The sequence below is a fragment of the Macaca fascicularis genome, chromosome 15, assembly GCF_037993035.2.
Source record: "Macaca fascicularis isolate 582-1 chromosome 15, T2T-MFA8v1.1".
Classification (NCBI taxonomy): domain Eukaryota; kingdom Metazoa; phylum Chordata; class Mammalia; order Primates; family Cercopithecidae; genus Macaca; species Macaca fascicularis.
Window position 1 is genome coordinate 81,068,877 of NC_088389.1, and position 20,029 is coordinate 81,088,905.

General features: G+C 38.9%; 1 protein-coding gene across 4 annotated transcripts in view; it reads right to left on the minus strand.

The window, feature by feature from the left end:
* The window catches only part of SH3GL2 (SH3 domain containing GRB2 like 2, endophilin A1), a 232,440-nt gene that overhangs the window by 7,325 nt on the left and 205,086 nt on the right, over nt 1-20,029 (minus strand). For all 4 annotated transcript variants that reach the window (XM_065530483.2, XM_015437118.4, XM_045373289.3 and 1 more), the window contains 3 exons: nt 3,215-3,358; nt 2,228-2,361; nt 193-351 (listed from right to left, as the gene is read on the minus strand). In XM_065530483.2, the coding sequence (XP_065386555.1) occupies nt 193-351; nt 2,228-2,361; nt 3,215-3,358 (437 nt within the window). The remainder of the gene's footprint in view (nt 1-192; nt 352-2,227; nt 2,362-3,214; nt 3,359-20,029) is intronic.

Sequence of the window (20,029 nt, forward strand, 5' to 3'; positions counted from 1 at the left end):
GGATGCAGAAAAAAACTTTTTTATTTCTCAGTCTACTTTATCACTTACAATTATTTAAAATAAATAACTATCTACTGAAGTTCTTATCACACAGTGTAATCAGATATTAATGCTTTTAAGGATTATGCCCTTTAACACATTAATGTGCCTTGATGATAAGATTAAATTGAAAACCACAGGAGAGTCACTTACATCCATCTCCAAGAGATTGAACATGCTTGACTCAGCAATTTCCTTAGACTCATCAAATTTCTCTAGAGCTTGACGAAGCTCTTCATCTGGAATCTTGCCTTGTCGTTTCTTCTTATAATCAAAATCCAGGCGTCGACCCTCCAACTTCTTTAGATGATGCTTAAAAAGTCAAGGGCAGGAATAGGCTTTGAAAGGGCTTATGGAAAAGGCTTATTTGAGCTCACTTCTCCATCACATCCATTAACTTCCAAATTAAGGTAGGCTAAGTTTTAAAATACAACATCACCAGAGAAATAAGGAAACATGCATCAATGGGGCCAATGCTTTCAAAGGTTAAATATGGGAGAATATCTTTTTAAATAATTAAGAATAAAAGATAAATTGTAGGAAGTATCAGTGCCCTTTATTTTCTGGCCTTGCCAGGCCAAAGCCAAGCTGGACTAAGCCTTTCCAGCCCATGACAGAAACAGAGAAGGAATGCACATGCCCTGAAAGGACACACTCACAGGCCCCACAGGCCCTGTCTTCAAGAGAAATGGTATCTCATGAGAAGCCAGAGGAAAAACACTTTCCTTGAAATTGAGACAGAAATCGCATTCTTGCTTTTCAAATCATCCGGTCTATTAGAATCACCTAGGCTGCTTATTACAAATTTGGATTCCTGATCTCTTGAATCAATATCTAGGGCTGGGGCCTAGAAATCTACATCTTAACACTTGCCCCAGCTGACTGATGCAGCTTTCAGGGAACCAGTGATTTAGTGTAAGCCTCCAACTTGACATATAATTGAGCTCAAGAACAAAATCTCACTTGGAAGGGACCTTCAAAGGGATTACACCTAATGCTCCATGCCAAGCTTCAATCTCCTCCTTGCACCATCCCTAGTAGATGGCTGCCCAGGCTCCACCCATCATCTCTAGTGACCAGGTAGCAAAGTAGTTTTTCAAAGCTAAAAAGTATTTTTTTTTTCCCTGATAGCTAGTCTTTCACTACTAATGGATGAAGGAAAATCCTGGATTTTCCCTTATTACTAGGTATGTATGGAGCAGAATGAAAGGAAATGAAAACAAAGTAGGGAGTGGCTAAAAACAAATGAAAAGGAAAGGAGGACGAAAAATATTCTAGACCTTCCCTCACACTGCATCCCCTGCCCCCCAGTCCATACCTTGATCCAAACTAAATGCTCATTTGGAAGGAACCTTATTTTTTAAACATTTGAACTTACAGTCAGTTACGGGGTACAGCACTGGAGTCAGAGTTACATTTTGGATTTAGGGTGAGTCTGTCACTTACTAACTCTATAATCTTGAGCAAATGGTACTATTAAAGGAGATTTAAGCTAGAATAAGGAGAAGGAGGAGGCCTTAGTTCAAGTTATGGCAATCCATTTTACACCCAACCAAGTTTCAAAAAAGCTCAACAAATATTTGTTAGATAAAAAAAAGTAAGCAAACATTCCACACTCAAAGACGTATGAACTTTATTTATTATAAATAGCTTAACCGCTCTACATGTTTTAGAAAGAAGCTAGTTGGTATTCTTCCTCAATCCTAACAGCCATTATGAAAATATTAATATAAAAACATATGCATGCATCTAATTTCTGGACTTGGAAAAAAATAAAAAAATTTTTAAATGTGCTTATAGAGTGATAGAATAACTATTTAAGCTAACAACTAGTACAACTAACATTTTAGTGGATGAAATCAGCCCAGCACGCCATAGAATAATTAATAAAACTGTATTCTCAGGGAAATAATAATATCCTCTGGAGAAAAGGTCTGAAAAAAACTATTCAATCTGAAAATGAAACACGGAGAAGTCAGAAACACCCCTCATGAGTGGCACAGTCATAACAGGCTGAAAAGTATCACATTTCTAGTTCCTCTCATTTTGTCTTACTGGGTTGTTTTGTAATTAACGTGCCCAGAGCTGACAACATGCAGGGTAAGCTAAAAAATGTTTTCTACAGAAAAAAGGCATCTGCATCTGTATGATTTCACTGCCCACTTTCCAGAAGACTCATTGTACATACTTGAATTTCCCTAAGATCTTTGTCATGAAGATTCTGAAGAGGGTCAATGAAGTTCTGCTTCACTTCTATGTCCAAAGAGTCTTTGACTTCCGACAGTTCCCGCATGGCCTCCCCGACCTCACCAAGCGCTGGGCCTAGGAGAGAACAAAGCTCTTTCATGTTACAGAATAAAGATGAAATGCACTCGCAATAACACGGCCCTTCACAGATGAAAACCCAAAGGATTACCACTTGTCTTCTAAAGACAACAGACAAGAGAGAACAGGTATCTTCAGTTCACTCCCAGCAACAGACTCAATGCACCCTAAGAGGGTAAATACCTCTCATCAAGAATTTAACAATTACTTTTTCCCTTATAAAGCAATTTAGGAAGCTCCCTGCCCTCTCTTGTAAGTACCAGTTTTCCCTAATACGCGACTAGCTTAAGGCCAATCTGTTTAGCAGAAGTAAGTACCAGAAATAGCAGGGTTCAACCAGGAAGGAGATCCCACATCACAAGGGGGTGAAACAAGAAGATGTTGGGTGTGGTAGCTGAGTGTTGGGGGAGACAGGGTGAAGGAATAAATCATGTTTCACCTTGGGCAGTAAAACTAGGTACCATATACAAGTGAACAAAGATCTACGAAAAAGCCCATGAAGCAGGGCTTTGAATCATGCTGACTGTGTCTGCTCACTCTGCTTCAATACTCAATGACTGCCAGAAATACCCAACAGAAAGTGCCGAGGAGGCATCTGGATACGTCAATTAAAGCTGTTGCAAAGACTGAGGTCTTATGGGGGGCAGCGGTGGGGGGAAGAAAGCTTATAAGATAAACACATTAGAGCGAACGAAATAATTCTGAAAACAAGTTTTTGGCCCATGAATATAAGATCTAAAATTGAAAACCAAAATATAAAATGATTTATCCCATTTCTACAGAATTTCTTACCAGCACCAAAATCCCCATGGAAAATGAAACAATTACAATGTGAGGAAGCACTTGTTACCAAAGTTGCAATCATCTCCAAGCTCTCTTCCAAATTTGAGCATGGCCTCCGCCAGCAGCGCCTCCGCCTGGGGATAGCCTGGCCCCTTCTCCTGGCCACGGATTTTTGACATGGTGTTGATCATGCTGAGCTTAGCTCTGGAAGCTGAAGGTGAAGAGAGAACAAGCTTTCAGAGTAGGCAATGTGACACAGCGGAACAGGACTGGATGGAGGATCAGGTCTCAAAGAGGCCTACAAAGTAGCTCAGCTACTGGTAAGTGTACCTTCAGTAGGCTCCAGTGTTCTCTCCATCAGTCAGTCTAATCAATCACTTTTTTAAAGCACTAAGCTCTCCCTTTCCCTTAAGATCTTATAATGAATTACAGCAACACTGTTCCGGGTGAAGCAGGATTACAGGCTCAAATCGTATCGCTGTGTGCCCTTCCCCATCCTCCCTTCATTGTGGTGGCCCCTGCAGTGACTCTGGAGAGCTGGGTGCTTCCATGGAGAGCTTTTTAGAAACTCTCACATTATGTGATGACCTCTAAATTTTATTCTAGTTTTATAGTTCAATTCTAGGAGTCTAAGAATTAAAGTAAGGAACCAATGGTAAATTCATGCAGAGTGGGCCTTATGCCTTGTTTCACTTATACCATGTATGAAATAGAACTATTTTCAAAATCATTTCTCAACTAAGATTCTGATGGTAAACAAACCCACGAAGAGCAAAAATACTGTGTTCATGTAAAAGACTTAATCACTTATCGAGCACATAACTAGAGAAAATTAGTTTTGTGCCTCAAAGAGAACATTTCAATTTCTGTTTCTTTGCTTTTGTTTTTATAAAAGAAGTTGCCTAGAAAGCAATTCCAGTTTTAGTGGCAAAAACAGCTTTATTAAAAAAACTGTTATAGCCTATGACTTAATTGATGCTAGGATAGCTAGGTTCCTCAGGTTCATAATTAAAGTTGGGATTACACATTAACCTAGGACTGTATCCCAAATCCCATCATCATGGAAACCCCAGATAGAATCACAGCTTAAGGTACTTCCAGCATTCAGTGGCTGACAATCTTGAACATTTATTTCACGAGGCTTTTATTTAAACTTTGAGTCTTAGAGGCATTGAATAGAGATGAGAAAAGTTATCAGGAGAGGACATTCTGCAACCCTGTCCCATGGATATTACAATGAGCAAGACAATTATGGTTCCTGCTTTCACAAAGTTTATAATGAACTGAGGGTAGACTCTATTTTAAAATTAATTAGAGTGAAGTACATATACCAAGTGCCATGATGGGGTATTGAGAAGAGTCCCAGATATATGGCACTGTCCTCGCCTGTGGGGGAGGGGCATTGCAAAGGATTCCTAGAGGGAAGTATCTTTAAGTTTAGAACCAAACAGTATGTAGCAGTTAGTCAGGCTAACAGCACATGTAAAGGCTGGTGGTGACTGGAAAAATACAAAATTTACTTCTTATGTGCTTTTTCATATAAAAGGGATCATATGTTAAATTTGAAAAATAGAAAATGTAGGCTAAGTGTGGTGGCTCATGCCTACAATCCCAGCATCTTGGGTGCCCAAGGCAGGAAAATAATTTGAGGACAGGAGTTTGAGACCAGCAAGGCAACATAGCAAGACCCCATTTCTACAAAAAAATTTAAAAGTTAGCAGGGCATGGTGGTGCCCACCTGAAGTCTCAATTACCAGGGAGGCTGACGTGGAAAGATTGTTCAAGGCCAGGAGTTTGAGGCTGTAGTGAGCTATAATGGTACCACTCCACTCTTGGTGACACAGCAAGGCCCTGTCTCTTTTTAAAAGAGAAAATGCCACAAAACCCTTTTTAAGGGGACGATATAATTATTTTCTGCAGTGAGTCATATCGGAGATCCAGGAAGGACATAGTCCTGGCCCTCAAGGTGCTCACAATATAGTGAGGAGTAAGATAAACAGAGGCAACAAGTATGATAAATATCATCATGGCTGATATCATGGTACTAGGGGGACACTGAGGAATGACAGCATGAATAAAATGAAAAGAGTACAAATAAACTAAGCAAACATCTAAAATGTACAGAATGAACAGAAGGAAAGGAGAAACAGAGTAATGAAACCACACGAGTTAATCCCTACAAATCCTATTCAGTCCGTTTTACATTTAAGGATGTATGCCTTTTATAAAAGCTGGATGTGGTTTAAGTGCTTATATCTTGGCTCTAATAAGGGCTGTCTCCAGGTAAGTAATTCTAAACAGTTTAATACATTGTGGCTGAATTTCAAATACACCATTTTGAATGTTGTTCAATTATGAAGAGCTTTATTATTTTACTAAGAATATCTTGGATATGTTCTATATTTTCATGAGAAGGAGGAGGAAAGCCATTTTCTACTAGCTTATCTACTTCAAATGATAAAAAAAGTCTATTAATCCACATATCTGAAGAGACTAGCTTTTAAATTCATTCACAAATTTATTACATATTAAGAATCTTGGGTTAATGAAACTTCTGTGTTATTAAAAATATCATCAGACCTCTGAATTAACCATCTTTAAATGTTAACATAATTGTCTTTAAATGATTGTTTAAAGCAGTACTTTAATAAACTGAGAGTGAGCTTGGAAAATACAAATTGAAAGCACTCAAATTCCTATTATCTATCCTCAGCCTGGATTTTTTTACCAAGTTGTATGTGCCCTTAGAGATCCATGTCCCTTCTCTTCTAAACAAACCTAACTCCTCTCCTTCAAACTTCTATGCATCTACTTCTAGGTGATTCCCAGAAGGAAATTTATCGGGTGAACTAAAACAGCAGGAAGTAAAATTAGAATGACCATAAAAGGTTGACCTATTCCCAAAAGGGCCCCACTATTTTGTCCTCTGTTAAAATGAGTAGTTTCTTTTTTGACCTTAAAATTGATGCTATCTTTTAAGGAAGACAAATGCGGGCAGTTGAGGTTCAATCTTAACTCCCAACTCTAAAGTATCATCTGTAGCATCCCTGACAAGCTTTCTAATTCTGGTAACAGCCAAAGGGAGGTCTAAGCTCTGCTGAGAATAAAACAGAAGCTCTGCTAGCCCTGCCTGAGTTATTTCCTCTGACCTGAAAGCAGTGTCCATGTGAGTCACTGCCCGATCTGTCCTACAGCTGCTTACCTAGCATGGCAGCTAGCTGAGGATGCTGAAAACTCAGTACTTCTGCTAAATCTTAGTTTTTATTTCCTAATCCAAACAAACAAACAAACAAACAGGAAAACCATTAGGTCTTGCTTTCCATGGAAAACAGCAGAGTCCATTAAAATGAACATTAGCTTTGAGCTCATACAGACATAGCTAAAAATCCAGACTCTAAATCTTGCTAGTTAGCTGTGAATCCCTGAGAAATCTCTCATTCGTAAGACTGTTATCAGTGTTCAATGATAAACAGCAAAAACCAGCACAGACAACACAACAGGCACTGGATACTGGGGAAAATATTCTTTCTTTCCTCCTTCCAGGCTCTCCTGTCTATGAGTGTGTGTTCTGGAATGCTCTACTGACAACTTGCTTCCACAGGGAACTGCATTGCCCAGAGTCCCTTCCTTGCGTGTTTCCATAGACAAAAGTCAGAACTGGTCCAAAATGAGGCTGTGAAAGATGTGGGAAGTGAAGTTGAAGCAGCAGCCCTAACACTATGAAGCCTGGCGTTAGTGAGAGGGGGTGACAGAAAGATGCAGAGGTGCCCATGGGTTCCAGTTTTTCCTTGCTCTTCCCCACTGTGGGCTGAATCACTTCATTTAAACATTTTAATTTTTTATAAAATGCTTCTGTACACATCATTTTTTCAAACCCTTAGTTAAAGCTTTCCTGTTCAAAAGTACCATGACCGCCCACTGTGCTCTGGAATGACACTAGAGGCTGCTGATACAATCTGGTCACACCACTCTGTGGTCTCACAGGATGGTTTGAGAGAGCAGGTCTCCTTGGCACCAGACCTGCTTTTCCCTCACACTAATTAAATGTTAAGGATTCCAAGGCTACCACTGAGTCTCTTCATTTCTCCTGACTCCATTTCGTAAAGTACAGAAGAGTACAGTTCCACTTCTCAGGTAGGCTAAAAAGCTATATGGTTTGCCATCACTCACTCCAATCTTCCCTTAGGAATCTGGCTCTTTGGAAGCAATTCCTTCTTAAATTGTGCCATGATAATCTGCTTTGGCCTGGCACGGTGGCTCAAGCCTGTAATCCCAGCACTTTGGGAGGCCGAGACGGGCGGATCACTAGGTCAGGAGATCGAGAGGATCCTGCCTAACACCGTGAAACCCCGTCTCTACTAAAAAATACAAAAAACTAGCCGGGCGAGGTGGCGGGCGCCTGTAGTCCCAGCTACTCGGGAGGCTGAGGCAGGAGAATGGTGTGAACCCGGGAGGCGGAGCTTGCAGTGAGCTGAGATCCGGCCACTGCACTCCAGCCTGGGCGACAGAGCGAGACTCCGTCTCAAAAAAAAAAAAAAAAAGAAAATCTGCTTTATGCGAGGATGACAAAAAGTGATCACATGCTCTCCCAGAATCAGAAAAAAGGCTCTTATTTTCCCCGAAAAAGAGAGCTCCCAAGCTAAATCATGAGTCCCACATCAAGGAGTTGAAAAAAGATTAAATTAATTAAAATCAGTAAGTAGGTTACACTGGAAACAATTACGCATTCTTCATACAGAAAAACTGTGACATTTCACTGCCTGGTTGAATAGTCATTTACCAAAAATCTATTTTTAAAATATTTTCTCTGTGATAAAGTCAGCAAAAGAAATATTCATGAAGCACCTATAATGTGAAAGGGTTATGGCTAGGGGGACTCTGAAAGAAGTGAGGTGCAGCCTCTGCTCTTAAAAAGCTTATTATCCAGGTGGAGAGTCAGAGTGCTCACTCACTGCTGTGAGGCAGAGCGTGGGCGAGGCTGTAATGTATTAATATTTACACTGCAGAAGACACAGCAACAAATTCTACCTGAAAGAGTAAGGCGGGGAGGCTAACGAACAGATGATGCTCGAGCTGGGCTTGCTGGAAGAGTGAACCGTAAAAGGAGAGACTTGGGAAAGGCCATTCTAGGTACCTGGAGAATCTGAGTAAAGGACACAAACCAGAGATAGATCAAGTGTTCAGAGTTTGGAACAACCAGAACTCTCAAATACCGCTGGTAGGAGAACAAACTGGCAGAAAATTCTGGACAACAATTTGGTAGGGTTTACTAAAGCTGAATAGACACACACCCTGTAGCCCAGTAACTCCACTTCTAGTGTATATCCATCAGAAATGTGTACATGCATAACAGACATGTACAAAAATGTGCTATTCAAAATATCTAGAAAATGGAAACACCTAAATGCTCATCAGTGGAGAAAATGGATAAATAAATCGTGCTATGTTCTCACAAGGGAATTCTACAGAGCAGTAAGAATGAAAGAAGCAGAACAAATAGAAGATGAACAAAAGAAGCCAGATCAAAAGAATACATGTTCTACGGTCATATTTCAGTTACAAAACAGATAAAAGTGTATAGTGTTAAAGGTCAGGGCAGATAGTGTCTGTGGAGGGAGCTTTTGGAATGTTGACAATGTTCAGTTTCTTGAATTATGTACCTTTTAACAGAAGCATCAGTTTATAATAGTTCATTGAGCAATATACTTACGATGTATGTGTTGTACTTTTTGTATGTTATAGATCAATAACAAATTCAGAAATTTCACTCCCAAAGATTCTGATGTGATTGGTTTGGCATGTGGTCTGGACACGGCATTTTTAAAATCCCAAAGGTGATTCTAATGTGCAGCCAAGGTTGAGAACCACTGTGTTAAAGCCTCTAGACTGAAAACGTGGGAGGTGATGATACAAATCTGAGATGAAGAACGCAGGACAAAGAGAAGACTTTAGAGCGGAAGTGTGTAAGTACTTCAAATGCAGAAACAGAAAGTCTAACAATATCCATGTGGCCGTACAGCAGACAACCAAGCAGATCAGTCTTGAGCTCAAAGGAGGTTGGTGGCGGGTAAAGAGAAGTAACTTATCTGACAATATCTGGAATCTTGAAGGCTAGGCCATTAGATAACAAGCAGAAGAAAATTGCCCCCAAATGAAGATGAAACAAAATTCAAGAACAGGGTTTTCTTCCAGTGGTTTTATATGTGGCAGGTCAGATTAGCTTTTAATTAATGTCTACTCTAAGCCAGGAGCTTTATATAAAAATTTACCTTAATCTTCACAACTCTGTGGGTCTGGTTCAATTACTCTCACTTTCAGAAAGAGGGATGGGCTGCATCTATAGAGTAAGGATATGGAACTTCAGAGGGGCTGGAAAGCCTATCCAAGTTCTCATAGTTACTAACAGGCAAAGACTGGATTCAGGCTCAGGTCTGAGTCACTCCCAAACCCATTCTCTTTCCCATTCCATTAAATTTCCTGTGGGACTAAAAGTTTCAGATGGAAAACCTTAAGTCTCCAAAACACAAAATCCTTTTCTAAAGGCTTTTACTAGTGGTGGTCAACCTAATGTATATCAGAATTACGCAGAAAACATTTTAAAACCATAGATGTAAGGACCCCCATCTCTATCTTAATAATTTAGAATATCCAGTGGGTTAGGCCACCGAGCATGGGTCCAATGGGCCTTGGGGATATGAGCAAGCAAGCCTGGGCCCTGAAGTCCCACCTCTCATCAGCTCTGGCCAATTGCATCACCTCCTTGAGTTGGCAAGCTGATGATGCTCATGTATCTCTGCAGGCCAGCCCTTTACACTGTATTGCAGACTCAGGTATTCTAATATCTACTTGACTGCACTAGGATGTGTAGGCCTCTCAAACTTAACATATTCAAACTAAACTCCAGATTTCCCATCATCATCCCAAACCTGCTCCTCTTGTAGTACCCTCAATATTAATGAATACAACTCCATTCATTCTCCCACTTGCTCAGGCCCTAGACTTTATAGTCATCTTTGATGTCTCTCTTGCCTAATATGCAATTAGTCAGTATTCAGTCAGCTCTACATTCAAAACACATCTAGGATCAGACTGTTTCTCACTCCAGTCTAAGCCACTACAATCTCTAGCCTGGATTATTAAAATAAGCTCCTACTAGGCTCCCTGCTTCCATGCTTGCCCCCTATAATCTATTCTCACTAGAAGAGTAAAGACAGTCCTATTTAGTGTAATTCAGATCACGTCACCGTTCTTCCCAAAGCACTTTAATGTGTTCCCATGTTATTCAAGGTAGGAACAAAACTTCCAACAATGGTGAAAAGGTCCTATGTTCTCTTGCCCCTCTGACCTCCCCCTGCCAACATGGCTCTTCATTGTTCTCACATATATGAGGACTTCCCGGACCCAGTCACACTCTGCCCCTCTTACTTCCATTTTTCTTCATTGCACTGATCATATCTGACATTAGGTATTATTCTCTATCAGTCTCATCCTTCCAGAGTATAGGCTCCATGAGGGCAAGGGCTTTGCCTGCCTCATTCACTCATACCTGCCCAGGGCTTAGAACTGCCTTAGAGTAAACATGGAAGATAACTGAAAAAAATGAATGGATTTCTTCATCCACAGAATGGAGAAAATCAAAGCTACCTTGTTGGGTTTATCGTGAGGATTAGAAATGATGTTTTATAGTATCCAGCACTGTGCCTGGCACTTACGGAAATATTCATTAAAATGGAGGCTATGACCAATATGATAAACTGTGTTATAGAAGGAGGTTAATCAAGAGGTCTACTGAAATGTATAAATATGGCATTCCCAGATTATCACGGACAAGAGGAAAGTTCTTAGCATTGGTGGGTTTGGCTATAAATATCTAGTTTGCCTCTAGTATAAAACTAAAGATAGGGAGGAGGGCCCAACCTAGGCCAAAAGAATAGAGTTGGTAAGTGATTAATGTAAAAAAGGTAAGAAGACTGCTATTTGTCCTCCCCAAATTTATATGTTGAAGCTCTAATACCCAATGTAATTGTATTTGGAGATAGTACTTTTAGGAAGTAATTCAGATTAAATGAAGTCAGGAGGTCAAAGTCCTAATGCAATAGAATTGGTGACCTTCTAAGAGAGGAAGAGAGGGAAGAATCTCTCTCTCTCCACGCACACACATACACCGCAAAAAGGTCACATGAGGACATAGTGAGAAGGTGGCCATCTACCAGCCAGGAAGAGAGCCCTCATCAGAAATTAAAACATGGTCCAGTACCTTGATCTTGGACTATACAACCTCCAGAACCGCAAGAAAATAAATTTCTGTTGTTTAAGCCACCCAGCCTGACATTTTGTTAAGGCAGCCTGAGCTGACATAGGTCACATTCTGAGGTTCCAGGGGAAAATGAATTTGGGAGGGATACCATTCAACTCATATACTTTCTTTCTATACCTGATTATTTTAACAAACGTTAAATCAAAGTAATTTTTTAAAACTATCTGAATTCCTACGTTTGTGAGCAAACCAATTATATAATTTTCATTTCACATGGATTTCTGAAGCTTTTATCTTTATAAATATTCCACCTGGGTTTACTTTTTTTGAATAAAATCATCTTAAAAAGTTGAGTTTGAAAGAAGCCTCCAAAAATATATACAATTTCTTGACTGCATCATTTATTGAGTCCTTGGGTAGCAATATTTTACTGACTAAACGCTTTACTTCTATAAGCACATAAGCATGAAATCAATCAATGAATGTGTAATCTAAGATTTTCAGAAATAAAGAAGAGGCAGGTCCCTAACATTCTCCACTCTACAAAGGTCTCCCTGCCTCTGTCTACAGGTATTTACAGAGCATTTGCTGCCTCCCTACCTGTGGGAGCTACTCTTCCTTGGTAGTTCAACCCAGTGGTATGCTGGAGTTAGGCCAGCACTGCTCGGGGGAGCCAAGTGTGAGTCTCTTTTTCCAAGTCAGAGTTCAGTGATGTCACACAGGTAGCTTGAAAATGGCCATGGGAGACACAGAAGCTGGCTCATGCTACAAATCAAGGTTTTTCTTCCAGAAAGATGGTTGTTAAGCCTATAGCAGCACACTGCTGGTTCCTCCCAGCTTGTGACAAGTTTTATTGCATTCCAATTCTCATCTGTGGTGGCCAGGTAAAGTATTATTATACTTCTTGGCTTAAAAAAAAAAGATAGGATATTTGAAAATGCAAAGTACAAAGAATAACATAACACACTCATATCCACATCTTTCATATTTCTCACTGTTAAGTACTGTGTTCCTGACAATCTCTGAACAAGTATTAATACTTCCCTTATAGTATTTTCGTGTGTTTGTCTCTAAAACAGGACAGACTTGAGGTTGTGAGGTTGGTGAGGTTGTGACAGACGTTTGTAGGAAAGCCTGTGAGATTCTTTTTCCGGAAAGATGTAAAATGTTAGGGGACCTGTGGCTCACAAGCCTCTGAGGGCCAGGCAAAAGCGGTGTTTTCTAAGAGGGTTTAGTCCCAAGGACAGTGATGCCAGAAGATGGAATGCTCCTTTTTCTAAGGAAAAAAACAGGGAGTTTTAATGTCTGCCTTTTTTAAGTTTCATTTACTACGATTCAAATCAAGGTTTATAACAAATGGGATTTCTGTTGCGCCGGAAACCGGCAGTCTCTGGGGAACAGAGATGCCCAGCACAAACCTGAACACAGGACGGGGCTGCAGAGGCACAGGGATGTGAAAATGAGTGTTCCCTGCTGGAAGGGCAGGGATGAGGGGTGAGTCTGCCCTCTGCACCCCATTTTTCTCCCCACCCTAGGTGATTATGATGAGAGTATTTGGGGAAAGACCTTTTGTAAGTCACTTTTTAAAAATTACAACCTGATTTAAACTGCTGTATTCTCAAGAGTAGCTTCCTTCTTTCACTGTGAAATTTCAAATAAAAACATATTGACAGGGCATCTGTCTATCACAACAGGGAAGAAGAAAATCCAGGCCCCACCCTTGGTGTGAGCTAATGAACACAGCTAATGTACTTGGGCAGAACAGGTGGCCACAGTACTCCAAGTCACATCTTCGTGTTCTGACTGTTGGGGGAAACCTAATGGGTTTAGCATCCATCAGGGAAGACCAAAGACATGAAACATGGTTTCTGAAGTCTTTCACTGCTTTTAGTAATTTCAGTCCTTTGTCATCTCTATCTGTCTTATAGAAACCAAGCCTCATTGCCCAAAGGAGCAGAGATCTTGAGCAGGACAAATGCCAAATAATTTGTAATACTATTAATTAATTGCTACTATCTGGTCTGAAAACTTAGAAAGAGCCCTGAAGTATCTGAAAAACTGAAGATCATAACCAGATTTCATCCTATAACTATTTCAGAAGTATCTACTACATATATAATTTGTACACATCATTCAGCCTTGCAAAACACAAGAGATGAGTTTTGTTTCTCCATTTTACAGATAAGGAAAATGAAGTAAGAAAAATGATGTAAGGTGCCCAAGGACATGTACCAACAAGAAGCCGGGCCAGAATTTGAATCACAGCTGTTTCCCAAAAGCTCACTGTTCTCTTGTCAGATTCCCAGAAGGCTACACTGGCTCTCACTGCTTTATTACATCTTCATTAAAACAGGTCAAATGAAGACTTCTCAGCAGCAAAATGAAAAGCTTTAGCCATACTTACACTTGTTAGGTGTTTAAAAATGCAGAGGTGATAAAGTGTAATCATTCAAGAGGCAGGATGAGCCCATGTGAGTCAGAAGCCTGGAGATTGTTCCACCTGCATGACCTTGGACGAGCTGCTTAACCTCTTAAACCTCCGCTTCCACACTCAACATAAGAAGATTGCTTCCTGAACTTCATATTGCTTTCCCAATCTAAAAATCTCTGATACGTACATTACAATCCACAAGAACAAGTGGATGAAGTCATTTAGTAGATGGCATCTATGTCAGTGTACACAGATTTTAATGTATATTTTCAAAACCAAAGAAATAGACTCCTTTGCAAAACCATCACTGAGATAAAAACCAATAGGTCTTATTTTAAAACTCCAAGAAAAATTCATTTAAAAAATCCCTCCTCTTTTTAAAATTTCTTCAAGAATGTCTACTATAGCCAGACCATGTTTATCTTGTTTCTGTGTATGGGTCTGTGCAAAAATAAGAATTTAAAAAGTATATATCAAATAAATAGTTCAAGGAAAACAAAAGGTAATTTATTCTCCCTTCTTGTAGAAAATTGACAAATTTAATTAAGGATAATTAATTCCTAAATACAAGTAACATTTTTACACAAGCATTAAAATTCAGAGGACCAAAGGGACATTTAAATTTAAAAATATAATCTTTTTTTGAAGATAAAAAAATTAGAAATGCCTTTTCCTATAACAGAATCTATTATCATTTCCTACCAATTAATGCAAGGGTACATAGTATCAAAGGAATAACACAGAGTAGGGCTCAAAATATTGTGCTGGTGAAATGAGCGGGTGTGGATAACCAAAGCAGGCACTAAACAAATGTTAGTTCTTTTCTCTATTTTCCCACTTTTGGAGAAAATTACAGTTGATGGCTATTTCGTTGAAATGGCAACCAACAGCTAAAAATATACTTGCCTCTTCATCACCTATCAAGAGCCAAGGATGTCTTTAATTGACGGAAAAAATTAAAAGTTTGTTCTTGGAAAAGATCAACAAAATTGACAAACATTTAGTTAGCTGGACTAGGAAAAAAAAAAAACAGAAGGAAAAGACACAAACTACTAAAATCAGAAATAAAAGGTGGGGATATTCATTCTGATATGCACAAGTAAACAGGATTATTAAGAGATTACTATGAACAACTGTACAACAATGAATTGTATAACCTAAATGAAATGGACAAATTCTTAGAAACACAAAACCTACCAAGACTAACTCACAAATAGAAAAACTGAACAGACCTATCATTAGTAAGAAGATTGAGTCAGTAATAAAAAAATCTCCCAACAAAGACAAGTCCAGGATCTGATGGCTTCAACAGTGACTTCTACCAAATATTTGAAGAACTAACACCAACCCTCCTCAAACTTTTCCAAAAAATTGAAGGAAAATTTCCTACTCATTCTATGAGGACAGCATTATCTTGATATCAAAGCCAGACAAAGATACTACAAGACAACGAGAGACCAATATCTCTTATAATCATTGTTGTGAAAATTCTCAACAAAATGCTAGCAAACCAAATTCAACAGCATATTTTAAAAATTACACCCCATGACCAAGTGGTATTTGTTCCTGAAATACAAGCATATTGTTCAATACACAAAAATGGATCCATCTAATACTTCACATTAACATAATAGAGTAAAACATACACACACACATATGATCATCTCAGTTGATGCAGGAATAAGTGTTGACTGAGTTCAACACCTTTTCATGATAGAAACAATAAGCTAGGAATAGGAAGAAACTACCTCAACATGATAAAAGTCATACATGAAAACTTCAAAATGAAAATCATACTAAATGGCAAAAGACTGAAAGCTTTTACTCTAAGATCAGAAACAAGACAATGATGCCCATTGTGACCACATCTATTCAACACAGTACTGAGAGTTCTGGCCAGGGCAATTAGGTAAGAAAAAGGAATCCAAATTGGATGTAAACAAGTAAAATTATCTATTTTCAGATGATATGATTTTACATATAAAAAACTCTAAAGATTTCCCACAAAAAGCTGTCAGAACTAATAAATGAATTCAACAAAGTAGCAGGACACAAAGTCAACACACAAAAATCAGTTGCATTTCTATACACTGACAATGAACAATCTGAAAAGAAAACTAAAAGGATAATTCCATTTACAATAGTATCAAAAAGAATAAAATACTCAGGAATTAATTTAACCAAGGAGGTAAAAGACTTCAACAATGAAAACTACCAAACACTGCTGAAAGAAATTTTAAAAGACATATATAAATGGAAATAACATCTCATGTTCATGAACTCAAAGACTTAATATTATTAAGATGTCAACATTATTCAAAGCAATCTACAGATTCAATGCAATCCCTATCAAAGTCTCAGTAACATTTTTTGTAGAAATGGAAATTCCATCCTAAAATTCATATGGAATCTCAAGGGACTCTAAACAGCAAAAACAATCTTAAAAAACAAAGCTAGAAGCCTCATAGCTCCTGATTTGAAAACTCATTGCAAAGCTATGATAATACAGTGTGGTATTGTCATACAGACAGACATGTAGGCCATGGGAACAGAGTAGAGAGCTCAGAAATAAACCCTTGCATACATGGTCAAATGTTTTTTGACAAAGGTACCAAGACCACTCACAAGAAATAACAGTCTTTTCAACCAATGGTGCTGGGAAAAATGGATCTATATGCAAAAAAATGAATTTGGACCTTTTTCTAATATCATATACAAAAATTAACTCCAAATACATTAAAGATCTAACTGTAAGATCTAAAACTCTAGAACTCTTGGAAGAAAACATAGGCAAAAGCTTCTTGACATTGGATGTGGTAATGAATTCCCGGATATGATACCAAAGGCATAGGCAACAACAAAAAAATTACACAAATTCAACTTCATGAAAGTTAAGAAATTGTGTGCATCAAAAGACACTATAAACTGAGTAAAAAAGCAGCCCACAGAATGGGAGTAAATATTTGTAAGTTGAATCTGATAAAGGAATAGCATTCAGAATATGTACAGAACTCCTAAAACTCAACAAAAAACTCAAACAACTAGATTAATAAATGGGCAAAGACTTGAATTGACATTTCCCCAAAGAAGATATACAAATGGCTAAAAAGCACATAAAAAGGTGTTCAACATCACTAATCATTAGGTCATTACAAATCAAAACTATAATGAGATACCACCTCGCATTCATAAGTATGGTAAACCTCAGAAAACCAGAAAATAACAAGTGTTAGCAAGGATGTAGAGTAACTTGAACCCTTGTGCACTGCTGGTGAGAAAGTAAAATGGTGTGGAAAAGAGCACAGTGGTTCCTCAGAAATAAAAAATAGAATTCCCTTAAGTTCCAGCAATTCCATTTCTGGATATTTACCCAAAATAATTGAAAGCAGAGTTTCAGAGAGAGATTTGTATATTCATGATCATAGAAGCATTATTCACAATAGTTAAAATGTGAAAGCAATGCAGCTGTCCATCAACAGGTGAACCAATATAAAAATTGTACTATTTACACACAATGGAATATTATTCAGCCTTAAAAAGGAAGGCAGTTCTTACATACACTATCACTTATCATATAAGTAAACCTTGAGGACATTATGCCAAGTGAAATAAACCCGTCACAAAAAAGACAAATGCTATGTGATTCTACTTATATGAAGTAATTAGAATAATTAAAATCACAGAACTAGAAAGTAGAAAGGTGGTAGCCAGGGGCTGAAGTAGGAAAGGGGGAGTTATTATTTAAGGGGGCTATAGTTTTACTTTTACAAAACAAAAAGAGTTATGGAGATGGATGGTCATGGTGATTACACAACATTATGACTGTATTTAATCCCACTGAAATGTATACTTAAAAATAGTTAAGATAATTTCATGTTATGCATGTTTTACTATGAAAATGACAAAAATTAATTCTAAATTATTTTAACTAAATTTGTGAAGTCTAATATAGAGATTACAATTGTAATATGAGTATAAATCTTCAAATCACATTAAATAAGATAGGGGCTTAATACTTGCAACAAAATTTATGTAATAAACAGCATCTTAGCATGCATTTCATTTTGGCAACATGTAATTATTGCATATTATGGCCTGGTTTTCTTAGGTCAAGTCTCAGAGCATCTACAAGTCTGAAACCTGGCCCTCTGATGCTCTCTGCACTGACACCAATGTCCTCTGCAGTTTTGCACACTAACAATTACTAAATGACAAAAAGTTACACTGTAATGAGAACTTAGGTAAATACACTCATATCTATGTTGTTTCTTTTGTAGTTAACTATTAGAAGAGACTGAGAAAAGGGAAGAGGAAGATTTGCCTACTGTCTTATACAAATAGGCACCCCTAGCACTGGATCATGCTACTCTCAACCCAAATAATGGTATTTATATATAACACCTCTCTCCAAGGTGACAAAGCTCTTTTATGCCGCAGTTAGGAAACAGCAGGCAGGGATAGTAAGACACTGTGCTGTAGTACACAGTCAGCAGCCCTAAGAACTTGTGGCATGGGGCAGCAAACATCTCCCACCTGAAGATGGGGTGCTGCAAGGTGCCAACACAGTCTCACAGCATGCCCTGGGAAAGCAGGCAATTGCCCCCCCAAGGGCATAAAACAGCTTGTGCAATTTGAAAAATACACAACCCTCAGTGTACTAACATCATAAGCCTTTGCTTTCTCAGGTTTTCAGAGCAAATAGAGGGTGGTAGTTGATACTATAACCTTATTGTAAGAAGGGTCCTGCAGTGGGATTTCTAAAGGCCTTGCTCAGGGAGGAACTGCTGGGTTAGCATCTGAGATGCCCTAGGTTGAGCTGCAGTACCCTGACAGGAAGGTACGTAACATTTCTTGAGTCCCTACTAAGTGTCAGGCACTGTGCCAAGTGTTCTTTGCTATCATGTTTCAAAACACAAAGATATCTTCAGTCTTTGCTGGAACTGGACTAACCTACACTCCCTGGGGGGTTCAGGAGACCTCATCTTAAGCTGAAAAGACAGTAACAGGTGTTCCCAATCTACCTCCTGCTTCAGTGTAAGGTATCCAGGGAGCCTAAAGCCCCTGGGCAAATAGCCTGATGGCCCCAGCAGACAGCTGTATGCTTGAAATAGGAGCTCTGGCTGGGAACAGCCACACTGTATTCGTTTTCTACATAGAATAACAAAGTACCACAAACTCAGTGGCTTCGAACAAGTAAGTCTGGGCATGCCTAAATTGAGTCCTATGCTCAGGGTCTCGCGAGGCTGCAAACAAAGTGTGAGTCAGGCTGCTTTGCCATCTGGAGGCTGGAGTGGGGAAAAGTTTGCATCCAGGCTCACATGGGTTGCTGTCTTCCTGAGTCCGGGCTGTTCACTTCTCTGTGGCAGTGTGATGGAGAGCTCTGGCTTCCCACTGGCTGTTAGCTAGTGGCCACCCTTAGGTTCTAGAGACCACCCCCAGTTCATTGACATGTGGTCCTCTCCTTAGGCTGTCATAACACAGCAGTGTGCTTCCTCTAGACCAGGAAGGGAATGTCTCTCGTATTAGTCTGCTAAGACTGTCTCACATAATGTGACATGATTATGGGAGTGACGCACCATCGATTTTGCCACATAATGTAATCACATCAAGGGAGTGGTGAGTGGTTGATTCCATTACCTTTGCCATATTTATTGGTTACCAGCAAGTCACAGGTTCCATCTACACTCAATGGGAAGGGATTAAACAAGGGTGTGAATCTGTAGGAGTCACTCTAGAGTGTACTTGCCACACATACCAAGCCTGGAAGTATCTTTGTAGTTTAAGACTTTGTAGCATAAGACATTTTGTTTTGAAAACAGAATGTGCTTTGGAGATAGTAATATCTGAATAAAGATTCTGGCTCTTCTGTTGTAAAACTGGGCAAATTGCTAGTCACCTTGCAGCTTCAGTTTTCTCATCCAAAACCAGATACAGCTATTATCTACGTATATAAACATAAATGTCTATTAATAGATTCAGCACAGTGATGTTATACATGAGAGTATGCACATCCACACTTTTCCCAAAGCAATTGTGAAATATATTAATTGTGCATGACACCAAATAGATATTACACAGAGAACAGCTCTGATCCTGATCTGCAAAAGTCTGCAGACCCTGACTCTTACCTGAAAAGTTAGCTACTCCTATAAGATGGAGCTTATATATGCTTAACATGATTTGATTCATTCATT